Source organism: Crocuta crocuta, unplaced genomic scaffold, assembly GCF_008692635.1.
Source record: "Crocuta crocuta isolate KB4526 unplaced genomic scaffold, BGI_CrCroc_1.0 scaffold255, whole genome shotgun sequence".
Lineage (NCBI taxonomy): Eukaryota > Metazoa > Chordata > Mammalia > Carnivora > Hyaenidae > Crocuta > Crocuta crocuta.
In genome coordinates, this window is record NW_027530670.1 from 2,055,659 (window position 1) to 2,073,349 (window position 17,691).

Below are 17,691 nucleotides of genomic sequence, written 5' to 3' on the forward strand. Positions count from 1 at the left end.
AGTGTTTGCTTTTCTTTCCTTTTTTTTTTTTTTTTTTTGAGATGTTTCTCTAGTATTGCTATTCGATTTCTGATGTAATTTTTGTCTCCCAACCTTTTCTTTTTTCGTTTAATATGAGGGGTTCCATGACTTTAAGGTTCTGAACTGCTGTTGATGTGCTGTACCTCCTTCAATTCTCAGCTTTCAAAGGGGAAAACTCCTGCAGAGGATCGGAAATGCTCTACGGCCACAGCTGGAAACGCCCACAGGAAAATTAGTAAGTTCTCCTTTTCAGTAGATGCACAAGTTTTATTGAGTCAGACCACCATAATGTAGCCAGAGGGACAGTCTGTGGATATTTCTCAGAAGCTGCCCCAAATTAATCTGATGCCATTTCTACCTAAGCTCTGGGAATTCTCAAGTTTCCATATTGACGGTGGGCTTTTAAGAGAAAGAGTTACAAAAAGTACAAAACCATCACTTTTTTATATTAGCAAATTTATATTTCACATTTGGCATGAGTTACTTCTCATTTTCCAGGCTTTAGAATATTGGTAGCAGATATCTTTTATTTCACGGAAAGGAAAACTAAGGAAGAGAGATCAAGCCAATGCCAAAATCCGTTATTAGATCTAGGGCAGAGTTTAACACTCTGACTTGGTCATCAAATATTTACTGACCAAGTAGAATATTCTGTGCTCTCTGAGGAAATGAAGGAGGTCAGGAAAAATAACTTGATAAAAAGTTTACTGTCTCAAAGGGACTTGGTGAAAGCCTTGCAGGGAATGATCTCCAGCTGGGTCCTGATTCCATAGATGGGATGACCCTAGTAAGACCCAACCTGATGTAGGACAGCTGCAGGAAAGGTGGCCTGAAGGGTAGGCAGGTTAAGCCATATTGTTGCAGATCTTGGAGGCCTAATTGCTTTATCCTGTGGCTAATGGAGCCTCATCAGAAGTTTTTAGAAGAAAGACAGCACCACAATGAAATGAGGCTGAGCCCCTGAAGCATCTGCCCTCAGCTGTAACTGCTTTTTAGATTTACTCCAGGTTCTATGTGGGAGTAGATACCCCAGTCACAGTCTGAATCCTTTTTAGAAATCTTATGGGGCACCTGGGTGGCTCAGTTGGTTGGGTGTCCAACTTCAGGTCATGATCTCGCAGTTTTTGGGTTCGAGCCCTGAGTTAGGCTCTGTGCTGACAGCTCAGAGCCCTGGAGGCTGCTTCAGATTCTGTCTCCCTTTCTCTCTGCCCCTCCCCTGCTCGCCCTCTCTTGCTTGCTCTCTCTCTCAAAAATAAATAAACATTAAAAAAAAATTTTTTTTAATCTTAAATAGTGAAGGAATTCTTTAAGAAAGCTTTGTGATAATGTCTAACCAACAATGATGGTAAATGGATCAGAAAAATAATTTTGAAAAGATTTTTGGACAAAGAGTAGGAAAAAAGTAATAAAATGAATTCCTAAGAATAGCTGTTTTGTAATGTAGCAGTTATATCTACTTATTTTTCAATTTTGAAACATGCAGAAAATAAAAATGAAAATAAAATAAAAAATAAAATAAAAAAAAGCATTTACATGGCACAGTTCTCTAGACACTTTACAGATGTTAACTGCATGCAAAAGAATATGTTCTAGAAATATTAAATATTTGAGATACTATATTTTACCTTCTAAATAGATCTGGGTAGAAGGGTACTCAGGTATGAAACAGAAAAACTGTACTATCTGCATAATAAACAGCATTTTATTTTCCTGATGCCTTAAAGTTAATGTACTCACTGACTTATTTTTTCAGACCTATTTTTAGGGACTTAATGTTAATTTCAGTAGATAGATGTGATTTCTGTTGAGCTTTACTGAGAATATTGGGAGCCAGGGTTACACCATTTCACCCCAGAGGAGTTGGTTGGAAACCTTGGGTAGAGAGGCTTCAGCCCTAGCTCAAGACTTCCCCTAATGAAGCAGCATAATATTTAAACCATTATCTTCTAGATATGTTTTCAGACTTTGGGTACAGGTGAAAAATTGCTCTTTTCGGGGTCTTAAATCTTTTTCTAAAGTACCTTGCAGGTTTGGTACTTTACCCTCCAGCATCACTTGGATTAGAAAGGCTATGTTTATCTTTTTCATTTCTTGTTGGGTGACTGTGTAGGGGTATTTTTTCACTCCTCGGTATTTTCTTTAGCTGGTTCTGCTGTGTTTCTGTGTGTAAGAGTGTGATTTGTTCATTACTCCCTAAACACACATCCTTGAGATCTCAGGGCCTCACCGTGGTACCCTTTGTGTCCTAGCTGGATCAGTTAGAGGGACTCTGAGCCTCTGTACTGAATTTCACAATGGTGAGATTATTGTAGTGTGTCCCAGCCAGCCAGTTTCAGAAAAGAGCTTTGGAAGTTATGTATTACAGTTCTTAGATTGATGCTTGTTTTTCAGCCAACTTTGAGCTTGTTCAACTGCAAGAAAAACTGAAGGAGACTGAGGAAGCCATGGAAAAATTAATTAACAGAGTGGGACCTAATGGTGAGAGGTAGGTTTTCACATAACAGGACTCGGACTATTTCCCATTTAGAGAATCAGTTCAAAATTTTGCTTTTAAGTTCTGGACCACTTAGTTTCATTGTATATAATTGTCAACTTATTTGTCACTTACATATGACTTCTCACTAAGCATTCCCATTTTCATACCATCTGCTTACCAGAGTCTCAGCTTTCAAGAGTCTGTGTTGTGTGTGTACATTTTTGTGAGGGGAAGTTTAGGAGCATGCTACAGGGCCAAGTAACCAGGTTCTCTTGAAGATGATTTCATAGCTGTCTAATAATCTGGTTTTACTTAAAATTATACTTTTTTTTTAATCTGCTTGAGACAGAGAGAAAAGAGAAAATAGATTAAGAATGACACTTAGCACAAAATCCATCCCAGGGACAGACTAAGGAAAGGATCCAGGAATCAGAATTGAAGTGTTCTTATTTCTGTCCTTACGATCAGCAAAGTTTCCTTCCTGAAGCAGTATGTCCAGTTGTAATCATTGACTTCCTGGAAGCATGGCGTGGCCTGAGGAAGAAGTGAGGGTGCAATGTTGGGCAGAAAACAGCTTTAGCAGGCACCTTGAGGATGCGTATGGGACTTTATGGCGTGCATTGCTGGGATATGAACTTATTGAGGACAGACTTAGTCTGTTTTGTTCACTGTGTTCACATAGTAGATACTAAGGAAATCATTACTGTTGAAAAAGAATAGATACTCACTTTTGATATAAGGATTTGTATACCTGTATTATGGTAGGAGAGTAAACCATGGCATTTTTTGCGAAGATACTTCGCTTCCTGACCCCTGTATTTAGGGTCCTACTGAACATATCTCATACATTAGCTGCTCATCTTCAATTGATAAATGTCTCTTGAATGAATGAATGTGCGAAATGAAAATCATCATCTGTCCTCAGCTGACCCTACTTCACCTTTAATATTCTCCATCTCAGCAAATGGCTCCATCATCTACTCAGACGCCCAAAGCAGAAATCAGATGTTATCCCTGACTGACCTTTTCCCTCACTTCTATATCTTATCAATCACCATGTCTTATTATTTATTTCTAGTTAATAATTCTGTCTCCTTGCAAAAGATTCTAAACTCTGCTAGGGCAGGGATTATCTGTATTATTCCCAGAGCCTAGCACAGGCCAACAGTAGGCTTTAAAAAAGTATTAGTTGAAAGGGAAGAATGGGTGAATGAATGAATGAAAATGAATGAATGAATGAATGCCTTTACCTTTTCTTTTTTTGAGGTTGGCATACAGTGTTCCATTAGTTTCAATATAAATTACAGTGCTCACTACAATAAATATAGTTACACCTGTCACCATACATCATTACAGTATCATATTCTCTATGGCATACTTTTCATCTACATGACTTATTTTATAACTGGAAGTTTATATCTCTTAATGTGCTTTACCTATTTTGCCTACTCCCCCCACCAGCAACCACCAGTTCTCTGTATTTAAGTCTGTTTCTGTGTCTTGTTTTGTTTTGGTTTGTTTTGTTTTTTTAGCTTCCACATGTAAGGGATATCATGTTATTTGTCTTTCTCTGACTGATTTCACTTAGCATAATACTTTCTAGGTCCATCCATGTTGTGAATGGCAAGGTCTCATTCTTTTTTATGGCTTAGCAATAACATTCCTGTGTGTGTGTGTGTGTGTGTGTGTGTGTGTGTGTGTGTGTGTGTGTACATCTTTATCCATTCATCTCATTGATGGACATTTGGGTTGCTTCCATATCTTGGCTGTTGTAAATAATGCTGCAGTAAACATAGGGGTACATACTTTCTGAATTAGTGGTGCTGTTTTCTTTGGGTAAATGCTGAGTAGTGGAATTACTGGATCATATAGTATTTCTGTTTTTAATTTTTTGAAGAACCTCTGTACTGTCTTCCACAGTGACTACATCAATGTACATTCCCACCAACAGTGTACAAGGGCTCTTTTTTCTCTGCATCCTTGCCAATACTTGTTCTCGTCTTTTTTGATTCTAGCGATTCTGTGAGGTGTAAGATGATGCCTCATTGTGGTTTTGATTTGTATTTCCCTGATGATGAGTGATGTTGAGCATCTTTTCATGTGTCTGTTGGCCATCTGGATGTCTTCTTTGGAAAAATATCTGTTCAGGTCATCTGCCTCTTTTAATTGGATTATTTGTTGGTGGGGGGAGGGTGGTTTGGTGTTGAGTTATAAAAGTTGTTTATGTACTTTGGGTATTAACTCCTTATCAGAAATATCATTTGTAAATATCTACTCCCATTCAGCAGGTTGCCTTTTCATTTTGTTGATTTCCTTTGCTGTGCAAAAGCTTTTTCTTTTAGGGTAGTCTTGATAGTTTATTTTTGCTGTTGTTTTGCAACAACACCCTTGCCTGAGGAGATCTCTCCAGGAGAATGTCACCAAGGCTGATGTCAGAGCGATTACTGCCTGTGTTTTCTTCTAGAACTTTATGGTTTCAGGTCTCACATTTAGGTCTTTAATCCATTTTGAGTTTATTTTTTGTGTATGATGTAAGAAAATGGTCCATTTTTTAAAATTTTTTTTTAATTTAAAAAAAAATTTTTTTTAATGTTTTATTTATTTCTAGGAGAGAGAGAAACAGCGTGAGCAGGGGAGGGTCAGAGAGAGAGGGAGTCATAGACTGAAACAGGCTCCAGGCTCTGAGCTGGCAGTCAGCACAGAGCCCGACGCGGGGCTCGACCCCACGAACCGCGAGATCATGACCTAAGCGAAAGTCGGACGCTTAACCAACTAAGCCACCCAGGCGCCCCGAAAATGGTCCATTTTATTCTTTTGCATGTAGTGTCCATTTTCCCAACACTATTTATTAAAGACTATTTTTTCTCTATTGTGTATTCATGCCTCCTTTGTCACAGAGTAATTTACCGTGTAGGTGTGGGAGGTTTTTTTTCTGGGATTTCTATCCTCTTCCATTGATCTTTTTGTCTATTTTTGTGCCAGTACATACTATACCATAGTGGCTAACTACAACTTTGTGGTTTATCTTGAAATCTGGGATTGTGCTACTTCCAGCTTTGTTCTTCCTTCTCAAGATTGCTTTGGCTTTTTGGGGTGTTTTGTGGCTCTATTCAGATTTTAGTATTTGTTCTAGTTCTGTGAAAAATGCTATTGGTGTTTTGATAGAGATTGCATTGAATCTGTAGGTTGCTTTGGGTGGTATGGATATTTAAACAATATTCTTTCAATTGGTGAATGTGGTATATCTTTCCATTTGTTTGTATTGTCTTTAATTTCTTTCATTGGTGTCTTATAGGCTGCAGAGTATAGGTATTTCACCTTGTTTTATGAAAGGGAGGTATATGCAGAATGATCTCCAAAGGCCTAAGGAGCCATAGATCGAAGAAAAAAGCGAGGAATCCAGCTTGCTAACAAATGGTTTATTTAAAGAACTTATGAGAAGTGTGTTGTGGGTGGCCACAAGAAGAGTAGATCTCTACAACCCCACCTCCCATAAGACCTGCTTTTATAGCCCTGGAGATTGGGGAGTAGTGCTGGGAGAACTGGGAGGGCCTGTTTTAGAGTCACAGTCTATCTCTAGAGAAGATCCAAGGACATTATACCCCAAGCTTCTATTTAAGGGTGTGTTCAGAGTATGTGTGTGAGGGTAGTGCTATACTGAAGAAGCCTTCAGCTCACAGAGTGGTCATCATGGTGGATTTGTTCAACATGGTGCTAGTCTTGTTCAATACACTTCCTTGGTTGAATTTATTCCTCGACAGGAGCACCTGGGTGGCTTAGTCAGTTGAGCGTCCAGCTCTTGGTTTTGGCTCATTTCATGATCTCATGGTTCATGGGTTCGAGCCCCCATTGGGCTCTGTGCTGACAGCACAAAGCCTGCTTGGGATTCTCTCTCTCCCTCTGCCCCTTCCCTGCTCTTGTGCTCTCTCTCTCAAAATAAGTAAATAAACATGTTTTTAAAATTTAAAACATGGTGCAATTGTAAATGGGATTGTTTTATTTTTCTTTTTGGTGCAATTGTAAATGGGATTGTTTTATTTTTCTTTCTGCTACATTATTATTAGTACATAGAAACACAGATGTCTATAAACAGATTCCTGTACATTAGTTTTGTGTTCTGCAGCTTTACTGAATTCATTTATTATAGTTTTTTGGTGGAGTCTTCAGGGTTTTCTATATATACTATGTCATTTGCAAGTAGTGACAGTTTTACTTATTCCTTACCAGTTTAGATGCCTTCTATTTATTTTTGTCTGATTGCTGAGGCTAGGACTTCCAATACTATGTTGAACTAAGGGGTAAGAGTGAACATCCTTGTCTTGTTCCTGATCTTAGAGGAAAAGCTTCCAGTTTTTCACCCTGGAGTATGATGTTAGGTAGGAGTTCATCCTATACAGCCTTTATTATGTTGAGGTATGTTCTCTCCAAGCGCGCTTTGTTGAGAGTTTATCATGAAGAGATGCTGAATTTTGTCAAATGTTTTTTCTGCATCTATTGAGATGATCATGTGATTTTTATCCTTTGTTTTGTTAACGTGATGTATATGTTGATTGATTTGTGGATATTGAGCCATCCTGCATCCCTAGAATAAATCCCACTTGATCATGGTGAATGTAATGAATGATCCTTTTAATGTATGGTTGAATTTGGTTTGCTACTATTTGGTTGAGGATTTTTGCATCTTTGTTGATCACAGATCTTGCACTGAGGCCTTTACTTTTGACATAGGTCAGGACTGGACCCTGTGGTATCTCCTGGGGTTTCCTTTTCTCTAATTTTGTCTCTCTTTGATTCGCTTTCTCTTCCAAACAAATGGTTTATGTTCTTTTTCTTTTAACCTTTGAACGAGTCCCTGTTGCTCTTGGTAAAGTACAGAATCTTTAACCTGGCTTACATGGTGTGGGTGACATGGCTCTAACTGCCTTTGTTGCTTTCTCCATCACTCTCTCTGTGTTCCAGTGACAATGACTACTTGCTTTTCCTCCAAAATACCCATCTACTTTTGCTCTAGGACTTTGCATATACTTTTCTCCTTTATTGAATGTCACCCTGACACGCCCTCATCTTTAACTCTCTCTTATAGGTCTCAACTTAGACATCATTCTCTCAGCATCCCTGAACCTCACACTCTAGACATTCGTCTGATGTGCTCCCATATCACCTAGCTTTGCTGAATATTGTAAGCATCCTGTTACTCTCTGATCCTCCATCAACTTTTCTGTCCTACCTAATGCCCTGTAACCTTCTTGAAGACAGGAAATTTTTATTGTTCAGATTTGTATTCCTCATGCTGGTGCACTGACAGCATCAGTATATGTTGAAAGAATGAATGAGGTAGATATAAAGAAAGTACTTTAAATAAAACAGGCCATTTCAGCAATAAGAAGAATATCTTCTTAGGCATCTAGCTTGATTTGTTCTTTGCAGCCCTATGTGGTTGTCCATGGCAGATATTATTTTCTCTATAAGAAACTGCGTCTCAGAGAGGCAAGTATACTCCAGGGATGTGTATTAGTTTTCTGTGGCCACCATGACAAATGACCACAACCATAATGCCTTAAAACAACACACAATTATTATTTCACAGTTCTCTGTTAGAAGTCTTACACTGGGCTCAAATCAAGGTGGCAGGACTGCATTTCCTTCTGGAGTCTCTGGGGGAAAATCATTTCTTGTCTTTTTCAGCCTTTAGAGGCTACCCACAATCCTTGGCTCAATGGACCTTTTCTTTCTTCAAGGCCAGCAATAGTGGATTGAGACCGTCTTACGTCATGTTATTCTGACCTCTTCTGCCTCCGTCCTCCATCTTTAAGGACCCCTGTAATTACATTGTGCCCTCCCAGGAAACCCAGGGTAACCTATTTTAAGGCCAGCTGATTTGCAACCTTAATTCTATCTGCAATCATAAGTCCCCTGATATACAAAGGAACATTATTTTAGGTTCCAAGGATTAGGATGTGGACTTCTTTGCAGAGTGGAGAAGGGAACATCATTCTCTCTACCACAGAAACTCTATGGAAAAGGAAGAATGTGAATAGGCCTTATAGGATGAAAGGATTTCTGCAGGCAGAGTTTGGGCGGGGGGAGGACTATTTCAGAGGGAGAGGGTGGCATAAGCAGCAAACAAGGAGAGAGTCAAGACTTGTTTTTGGAATAGGTAACTAGAGTGGAGCACATCAGGGCTACGGTAAATAGGGCAGTAAGTAAGGGGAGAAGAGTAGAAAAGTAAACTGGGCCCAGACGAGAAGGCCCTGAATGGTAGGCTGAGAAGTTTGCAATTCATTGTCTTTATATTAGAATGCCTCTGAAGGCTTTCAAGGACAAGTGTCATGTTCTGCTGTGCTTTAGAAAAGTAATTCTTTTGGGGATATATAGAGTGACCACATGCTAGGTTACTGAAAAAGTCCTAGCAAAAGGTAATAAACAGGGCGGTGAGAGTGGAAATGAGGGTCCAAATTAAGGGGACTTGATGGAGGAGGGGAAAAAATCCTAGATTGGGAGTACCTGGCTGGTTCAGTCAGAAGAGCCTGTGATTCTTGATCTCATGACTGGAGTTCAAGCTCCATGTTGGGTATAGAGATTACATAAATAAATGAATAAATAAAAACTTTAAAAAATTCACAGGCTGTTTCCAGGGTTTCCTTGATAGCAAAAACTTGGAGAAGGTGACAGAATTTTTTGGAAAAGTACGGGGTAGGTCACAAAATCAAAAGAATAGCTGAAGATCCAGATTTTAGAAAGCGTGGGAACCAGAGCAGCTCTGAGGATTTAGAGGAAGGAACAAATGGACAGTCTCTTCAAAGACTGCTGCCAGAATGAATTAACATGAAAAGTTTTCAGGTCTGGCTTTGTTGCATTCAAGATCCAGTTTTAGGAGAAAGTACATTTGCCCCAACTTGGGTCCTGTATATATCACTGAATCAGTCTACAACCAAAGGATGTAGTGTGATGATTGGCTGTGGACCATGTGGCCACCCTTGAAGGGGAGAGGTGAGGGGATGGATAGCCTCACTGTAACCTTTGCATTATGAGCAGAAAAGGAGTTAATTCCCCAAAAGGAAAACTAAGGAAAAGGTAAGAGCAGTGAAGAAGAAGAAAGAACTAAAGATGAGTTGGGGGGATTTATAGCCCAAACTAGAAGGAAGATTATGCTATCAACCAAGATAAAAACACAAGAGGAGAATAAAGATGAGACTTTGGGATAGAGATCATGAGTCCAGCTTTGAATATGGTTGAGGTACCATCAGAACATCTTATGTATGATCTACAACAACAATAGGAAGCTTGGGTATTGAAGTTAGGAGCAAAGACACAAGTTTGGAAATCATTTGGTTGGAGATCAGAGAAAGGCCATGGGGAAAGATGAGATCAAATTCACAAGGTGTATCATACTGTGTGGCAGTAACCTGGAATCTTTTGATGATCTGAACTCTGTTCTAGGTATGAATGGTGTTTAGAAGAAACTGTTTCATTCTTTCCGTGTTTTACTTTTGGATTCAGAACTTGATGATTCCTCTGAGTTTATAAAACTTAAAAGTCTGATGAGTTATCTTCCAACTTGGGCTTCTGTTTTTCTTGCATCTTGGAATCTGCCGTCCCCAACTTCTCCAAACCTGGCTGCTCATGCAGCTATTACTTATCCTGGGCCAGCTAGCACCTGGAAGAGTGAATTTAAGGTTAACTTCACTAACGACGAGGTTTCTCAGTGGAAATGCCTACATGGTACTGGTTTTCATGTGAAAAGTCAAGATTAGAGGTAGAGTTTGGGCATCATCTATGTAGAGGTAGTGGTTTGATTTTAATACTGTAATTCCTGAAGGCATGACTGTAAGAATGGAGAAGTGAGAGCCCAAGCATCAAGCCTTCAGGAAAACCATGTGTTTAGGAGGCAGATGGGGGAAAGTGAGCCAGGATCAGAGATGCAAGGAATGGTTAAAAGAAGTGGGAAGAATATGAATGTCTCAATAGCCAAGGGAAGAGAACATTTCAAGGAAAGGATAGCTCACAGTACAGAGAAGTCAAGAAGGAGTTGTGAAGAAAACATTCTTGGGCTTGAGAAAGTAAAGTATCACTGATGATTTTCACAAGTTGTGGTAAAATGATGACATGGAAGCCAGATTTCCAGAAGATGGGAGAAAATGCATGACAAGGAAATGGGGACCAATAAACTAACACATATTTATTGAGCACTTGTGATGTTCATGGTACTGTGCCTGTACCATCCTGAATTTATCAGTGCCTTCCATGACTATCAAACCAAATTGAGACAATGAGGAATCTGTGAAAACATTCATTACATAAATTCAGAAGATATGAGGTGGGCCGTGATTAATTGCCTCATGCATGATATGGACAATAGGAATATATTTGTGGAGAGGTAAAAGAGGACACTTTAACTTAGAATTTTGAGAAAGCTTCACTTGCCTGTTTCTGCTTCTAGCCTAGCCATTCCTTTTAAAATTAGGGGTTCTGGTTTTCCATCAGTTAGGAAACAAAGGCAAGACTGTTTCAGTAAAAACCAAAATGCCTTGAGGACAGTCCAGAGAAGTAACATGTGCAGCCCAAGGGCAAGAGCTTTGTGATAAGCGCATAGGCTTTTTTTTTTTCTTTCAAGTTTTTATTTAAATTCCAGTTAGTTAACATACAGTGTAGTATTAGTTTCAGGTGTAAGACTTAGTGATTCATCACTTACATAGAATACCCAGTGTTCATCCTAAGTGCCCTCCTTAGTACCCATCACCCATTTAGCCCATCCTCCAATTCATCTCCCCTCCAGCAACTCTGTTCCCTATAGTTAAGAATCTGTTTTTATGGTTTGCCTCCCTGCGCCTTGCCATGTTCATCTTTTTCTTAAATTCCACATGTGAGTGAAATCATATGGTATTTGTCTTTCTCTGACTTACTTTGCTTAGCATAATATTCTCTAGCTTCACCCATGTTGTTATAAACCCAAGAGTTTGTTTTTTTATGGCTGAATAATATTCCATTATATCCATATACCACATCTTCTTTACTCGTCAGTTGATGGACATTTGGGCTCTTTCCATAATTTGGTTATTGTTGACACTGCTGCTATAAACATCAGGGTGCCTGTGCCCCCTTCGAATCAGTATTTGTGTATCATGTGGGTAAATACCCAGTAGTACAATTGCTTGATCCTAGGGTAGTTCTATTTTTAACTTTTTGAGGACCCTCCATACTGTTCTCCAGAGTGACTGCACCAGTCTGCATTCCTACAAAGAGTGCGAGTGTTCTCCTTTCTGTGGATCCTTACTAACATCTTTTGTTTTCTGTGTATTTAGTTTGAGCCATTCTGCCAGGTGTGAGATGGTATCTCCTTGTAGTTTTGATTTGTATTTTTCTTATATGAGTGATGTTGAGCATCTTTTCATGTGTCTGTTAGCCATCTGTACATCTTCTTTGGAAAAATGTTCATGTTTTCTGCCCATTTTTTTAAACTGCAAACAAATAATGTTTTTTCGGGTGTTGAGTTTTGTAAGTTCTTTGTATATTTTGAATACAAACACATAGGCTCTTTTAGCTAGGGGTGCCCTAGCTGCCCCAGATACCCCCCACAGAGTGGGTTGTTGTAAGCATTAGGAGTTATGTAGAGCTGAAGAGCAGTTGTGACAAGTCAGGACTCCTGTACTGATAGGAAAAATAGAGCTGTAAGAGGCCTAATAAATGTAAGATTTTAGCTGAACGTGGAACAGACAGGCGTCTTCAGATCATGGCTTTGAGGCCATTAAGTATGGAAAAAGTAGAGCTCATGATGGTTTGGGTTTCCTCCCACTGAGGTCTGTGGAAATGTTGCACCTTCAGTTACCATCTTAATGTTGGAGGGAGAAACACTTTTTCCCCCCAGTTAGTCATTAAGGTTTAAGTGTGTTAGGCTAAGCATACAAACACAGGCTCCCAACAAGCTGGTTAGAAAAATTGAGGGCACCTCCACAAGGCCAGTATTGAATGTCATTTTTTCCTTCAAGAGTGTTACGTGGCTCTTGAATGTTTTGGATCTTTAGGAAGAGAATAAGTAGCTTCTGGTAAATCCTGCTACTAGACAAAACTGGTCCCAAACCAGTTCTCCGTCTTCCAAGTAGGGCCTTGTCTGCCTGTGAGTGTGATGCAGTGCAAAGAAGTCTCAAAGGAAGTAGTCCTGCCTTTATCCTTGAGCCTCTTCTTATTTTTTTTTTTAAATGTTTTATTTATTTCTAGGAGAGAGACAGCATGAGTAGGGGAGGGTCAGAGAGAGAGGGAGTCACAGACTCTGAAACAGGCTCCAGGCTCTGAGCTGGCAGTCAGCACAGAGCCCGACGCGGGGCTTGAACCCACGAACCGTGAGATCATGACCTAAGCGAAAGTCGGACGCTTAACCAACTAAGCCACCCAGGCGCCCCAAGCCTCTTCTTATTTTTACAGACATGTGCCTAGAACTATCCAGTTAAATTGGGACACAAATCCAGGTTTTCTAAACTGAAACTTGAGCACTGTGCTCTAAGAATTGCATAGAGGGGCGCCTGGGTGGCTCAGTTGGTTGATGTCCAACTCTTGGTTTCAGCTCAGCTCATGATCTCACAGTTCATGAGTTTGAGCCCTGCATCAAGCTCTGTGCTGACAGCATGGAGCCTGCTTGGGATTCTCTCTCTTCCTCTCTCTCCCCCCTTTCCCACTCTCTCTCTCCCCCCTTTTTCTCTCCCTCCTTTCTCTCTCTCTCTCTCTCTCCCTCCTTTCTCTCTCTCTCCCTTCTCTTTCTCCCTCTAAATTAAAAAAAAAATGTATAGAATGCTATCAGAAGTCAGGGGACTTTAGTTGTAGTTCAAATGCTGACGTTAACTAACAGCAGTAATAAAATGTGGAATTTCCCCTCTGTGGGCTGCAGTTTCTCTGGTCTAAAAGATTTATTCAGAATGATCTAGCTCTGAATTGTTAGGATACATATTTATTTCTGCACAAATAGATGTAACCTGGTGATTCCAGGGCTGGCCTAGTAGCATATTTTCCCTAGTTGAGGCTAATGGGCTAGCACATTTTCTTTTAATGACTTTGCTTCAGAGAGAAGTGGCTTGTAGTAAATGGGTAATAGGAGTAATGGTGAAATTTCTTAGAGATTGAACTGAACCTGAAAGCTGAAACATCTGGGGTCTGGTCCCAGTACTGACCATAATTCATTGTGAGACCTTGAGCAAACACTTGATCTTTTCTGGGCCTTAGTTTCTGCATTTATAAAATCAGAACATTGAACTAACATATCTAGTCACCAGCTATGCGGTCCCAAGATCAATTCCTAGAATACTTATCTGCTGCTGTTGGACTTCCTATTCTAGGATCCAGACAGATCATAGTATTGTCTATGTTCGTTGCCCAGCAATATTTACCTTTTAATGGCTGGGGTGTCTGATATTTCTAAGCAGAGCACAGACTGTGACTTCTGACCAAGAAAAGCGTTTGCTGCATCAGCTCCGAGAAATCACCAGGGTCATGAAAGAAGGAAAATTCACTGACAGACCCACTCCAGAGAAAGAAGCTGAGGAGGCCCCTTACATGGAAGACTGGGAAGGTAAACAATGTCTTGTCATTTCTTGGTTAGCTGTCAGCCCAGAAAAGAGCTCTTAGAAATTTTTAAAAAATATGATGTAAGGGTGCCTGAGTGGCTCATTCGGTTAAATGTCCAACTCTTTGTTTCGGCTTAGGTCATGAAATCACGGTTATGTGGGTTTGAGTCCTAGCATCAGGCTCTGTGCAGACAGTGTGAGGCCTGCTTAGGATTCTCTTTCCCTGTCTCTCTCTGCCCCTACCCCACTTGTACTCTTTGTCTCTCTTAAAATAAATAATAAATAAAAACCTAAGAAAACATATAATGTAAATACAGTCAAATTCACCAGTTTTAAGTGTGTGGTTGGAGGAGTTTTGACAAATGTGTACAGTGGTATAAGTATACCACAATCATGATACAGAACGTTAACATCCCCTCAGAAAGTTCCCTCCCCCTTTGCCACTAATTCCTTCTTCTGCCCTAGCAACAACCTAACCACTTTCTGTCTCTACAGTTTTACCTTTTCTATATAAATGGACCATAATGCATGTGCTCCTTTGTTTCTGGCTTCTTTGATTTAGCATAATGCTTTTGAGATCATGTGCTGAGAGTATCAGTACTTATTTTAAATTGCTGAGTAGTAGTCTGTTACATTGATCTACCATTGTTTGTTTCTCCAGTCATTAGTTTAGGAACATTTGGGTTGTTTCCAGCTTTGAGATATTATTAATCACGCTGCTATGAATTTTTGAATACAAATCTATAGACATGTTTTTATTCCTTTTAAGTATATACCCAGGAATGAGGTTTCTGGGTTTTTGTAAAAAAGTTAAGTGTGTACTGAACACTTTTGGAAACTGTCAACCTTACTTTCCAAAGTGACTGTCATTTTGCCTTCTGACAGCAATGTATGAGTATTGTAGTTACTCCACATCCTTGTTAACACTTGGTATGGTCAGTCTCTTTAATTTTAGCCATTCTACTGAATGAATAGTAGCATCCCATTTGTGATTTTAATTTGCATCTCCCCAGTGACTAACGATGATGATGAACATCTTTTAATGTGCTTATTTGCCATCTGAATATCCTTAGTGAAGTGTCTGCTCACATTGTTGGCCAGTTTTTTTTCATTGGTTGATTAGGTTTTATTGCAAGAGTTGCAAGAGTTCTTTATATATTCTGGATATAAGTTTATTATCAATTATCTATTTTACAAATATTTTTTCCTAAACTGTGGTTTTGCCTTTTATTTTCTTAGTGGCATCTTTCAAAGAGTAGAAGTTTTGTTTTGATGAAGTTCAGTTTATCATTTTTCTTTTATGATCTTTGCCTAACTGAAGGTTTGTCTAATTTCTGTGTTTTTCTTCTAGAAGTGTTGTAGTTTTAGCTTCCATTTAGGCCTATGATCCATTTTGAGCTAATTCTTCTATATGATGCGAGGCATTAGAAGTGAGGTTAATGTTTTTCCATGTTGATATCCAATTATTCCCACTTATTGTGTTACATTTAGTTACTTTAGCATGTTGAAATTCAGTTGACCGTGTATGTGTGGGTCAATTCTGGATTCTCTTTTTAAGAATTTTTTATTCAAGTATAATTAATACACAGAATGATTAGTTTCAGGTATGCAATATAATGATTGAACAATTCTATACATTATACATCTATACTCTTAATTCCCTTCACCTGTTTCATCCATTGCCTGCCCACCTTTCTGGCAACCACCAGTTTGTTGTCTATAACTTACAAGTCTGTTTTTTTGTTTCTTTTTTTCTTTGTTCATCTGTTTTCTTAAATTTCATATGCATGAAATCATGTCTATACTTACACCAGTATCATAGTGTCTTTATCACTGTGTCTTTATGTTAAGTCTTGAAATCAGGTAGTGCAAATTCAACTTTGTTTTTTCCTTTTCTTACAAAATTATTTTGGTTATTCTATCCCTTCATATTTTCACATACATTTAAGATCAGTATGTTCATTTCTGTGAAAAAACTCAATAGGATTTTGACAGGGATCACGTTGAATCTTTAGGTCAATTTGGAAGAAGTAACATCCTGGCAATACTGAATCTTCCAATCCATGAACATTTTAGATCACACCATTTATTTAGATCTTTAATTTGCAGCAGCATTTATAGTTTTCAGTGTATAGGTCCTGCACATGTTTTGTAAACTTGTGCTTAAGTAGGTCATGTTTTTGATGATAGTGTATTTATTTTAAAATTTCTAATTGTTGGGATGCCTGGGTGGCTCAGTCGGTTAAGCATCTGACTTTGCCTTAGGTCATGATCTCACAGTCTGTGAGTTCAAGCCCTGCATCAGGCTCTTTGTTGACAGCTCAGAGTCTGGAGCCTGCTTCAGATTCTCTGTCTCCCTCTATCTCTGCCCCTCCCCCTCTTGTGCTCTGTCTCTCTTGCTCTCAAAAATAAATAAAACAAAAAATAAAAATAAAAAATTTATAATTGCCTATTGCTACTACCTAGAAATACAATTTATTTTTGTATTCTGACCTTGCTTCCTATAACCTTTTTAAACACACTTAGTTCTAGTAGCTTTTTTTTCCTTTAGATATCTTAGGATTAGATTTTGTAGAATTTTCTACATAGAGAATCAAATTGTGAATAAAGACAGTTTTACTTCTAAGTTTCCAATCTATATCTCTTGTTTTTCTAGCCTTATTGCACTGGTTAGAAACTCTAGCACAATATTGAATAGAGGTGGTGAGAGCAAACATCCTTGCTCTCCTGATATTAGGGAGAGGCACTCACACATTCTCCATTAGTATGACGTGAGCTGTTTGTTGGTTTCATGGATGCTCTTTTTTAGGTTGAGGAAGATGCCTTCTAGCGTTCCTTTGCCGAGAGTTTTTAATCATGATGTTAATAAATCATGATTAATCATCTTGTTAATCCAGTGAATTATATTGATTTTTGAATGTTGAAATAACTACATTCCTGGGATAAATTCTACTTTGTCATGGTGTTCTACATGGCTAGATTCAACTTGCTCAGGACTTTTTCTTTCTGTGTTTAGGAAGATTGGTCTGTAGTTTTTGCTTTCTTGTAATCGTTTTGGTTTTGATTTTATGGTAATGCCAGCCTCAGAAAATGCATTACATGTGTTCCTCCTTTTATTTTCTAGAAGACTTTGTATAGAATTACTATTTTGTCTTAAGTATGGAATTTTCTGGTGACACCATCAGAGCCTAGTTATCTTGGTAAGATTTACATAACTATGAATTTAATTTCTTTAACAGATACAGTGCTATTCAGGTTACTTCTTTTTGACTGAGCTTTGATCGTTTATTTCTTTCAAGGGATTTATGTATTTCATCCAAATTGTCATATTTATTATTAGTATAAATTTGTTTATATTATGTTATTTAAATTTTTCCTGATCAGACTGGCGAGAGGTTTATCTTTTCAAAGAAGTGTGTTCTGGTTTCATTTTTTGTTGCTTTTCTACTTTTCTGTTTCCTGTTTAATTGATTTCTGTTCTTTACTATTTCCTTCCTTTTGGTTTGATTTGCTGTTTCTTTTCTAGTTTCTCAAGGTGAAAACCTAGATCTTTGATTGATTCCCTTGTCCCAACCACTTTGGCCATTTTTTTATTTTATTTTATTTTATTTTATTTTTTTTAATGTTTTATTTATTTCTAGC

General features: G+C 38.5%; 1 protein-coding gene across 7 annotated transcripts in view; it reads left to right on the forward strand.

The window, feature by feature from the left end:
• Positions 1-17,691, forward strand: part of RIC3 (RIC3 acetylcholine receptor chaperone) — a 66,252-nt gene that overhangs the window by 36,973 nt on the left and 11,588 nt on the right. For 4 of the 7 annotated variants that reach the window (XR_013336256.1, XM_077769167.1, XM_077769168.1 and 1 more), the window contains exons 3-5: positions 181-256; positions 2,413-2,506; positions 13,909-14,054. Coding sequence is in view for 6 of the 7 variants with exons in the window: in XM_077769167.1 (XP_077625293.1) it covers positions 181-256; positions 2,413-2,506; positions 13,909-14,054 (316 nt within the window). In the remaining variant the exon portion in view is untranslated. The remainder of the gene's footprint in view (positions 1-180; positions 257-2,412; positions 2,507-13,908; positions 14,055-17,691) is intronic. The other 3 variants (XM_077769171.1, XM_077769172.1, XM_077769169.1) reach the window with 2 other exon arrangements.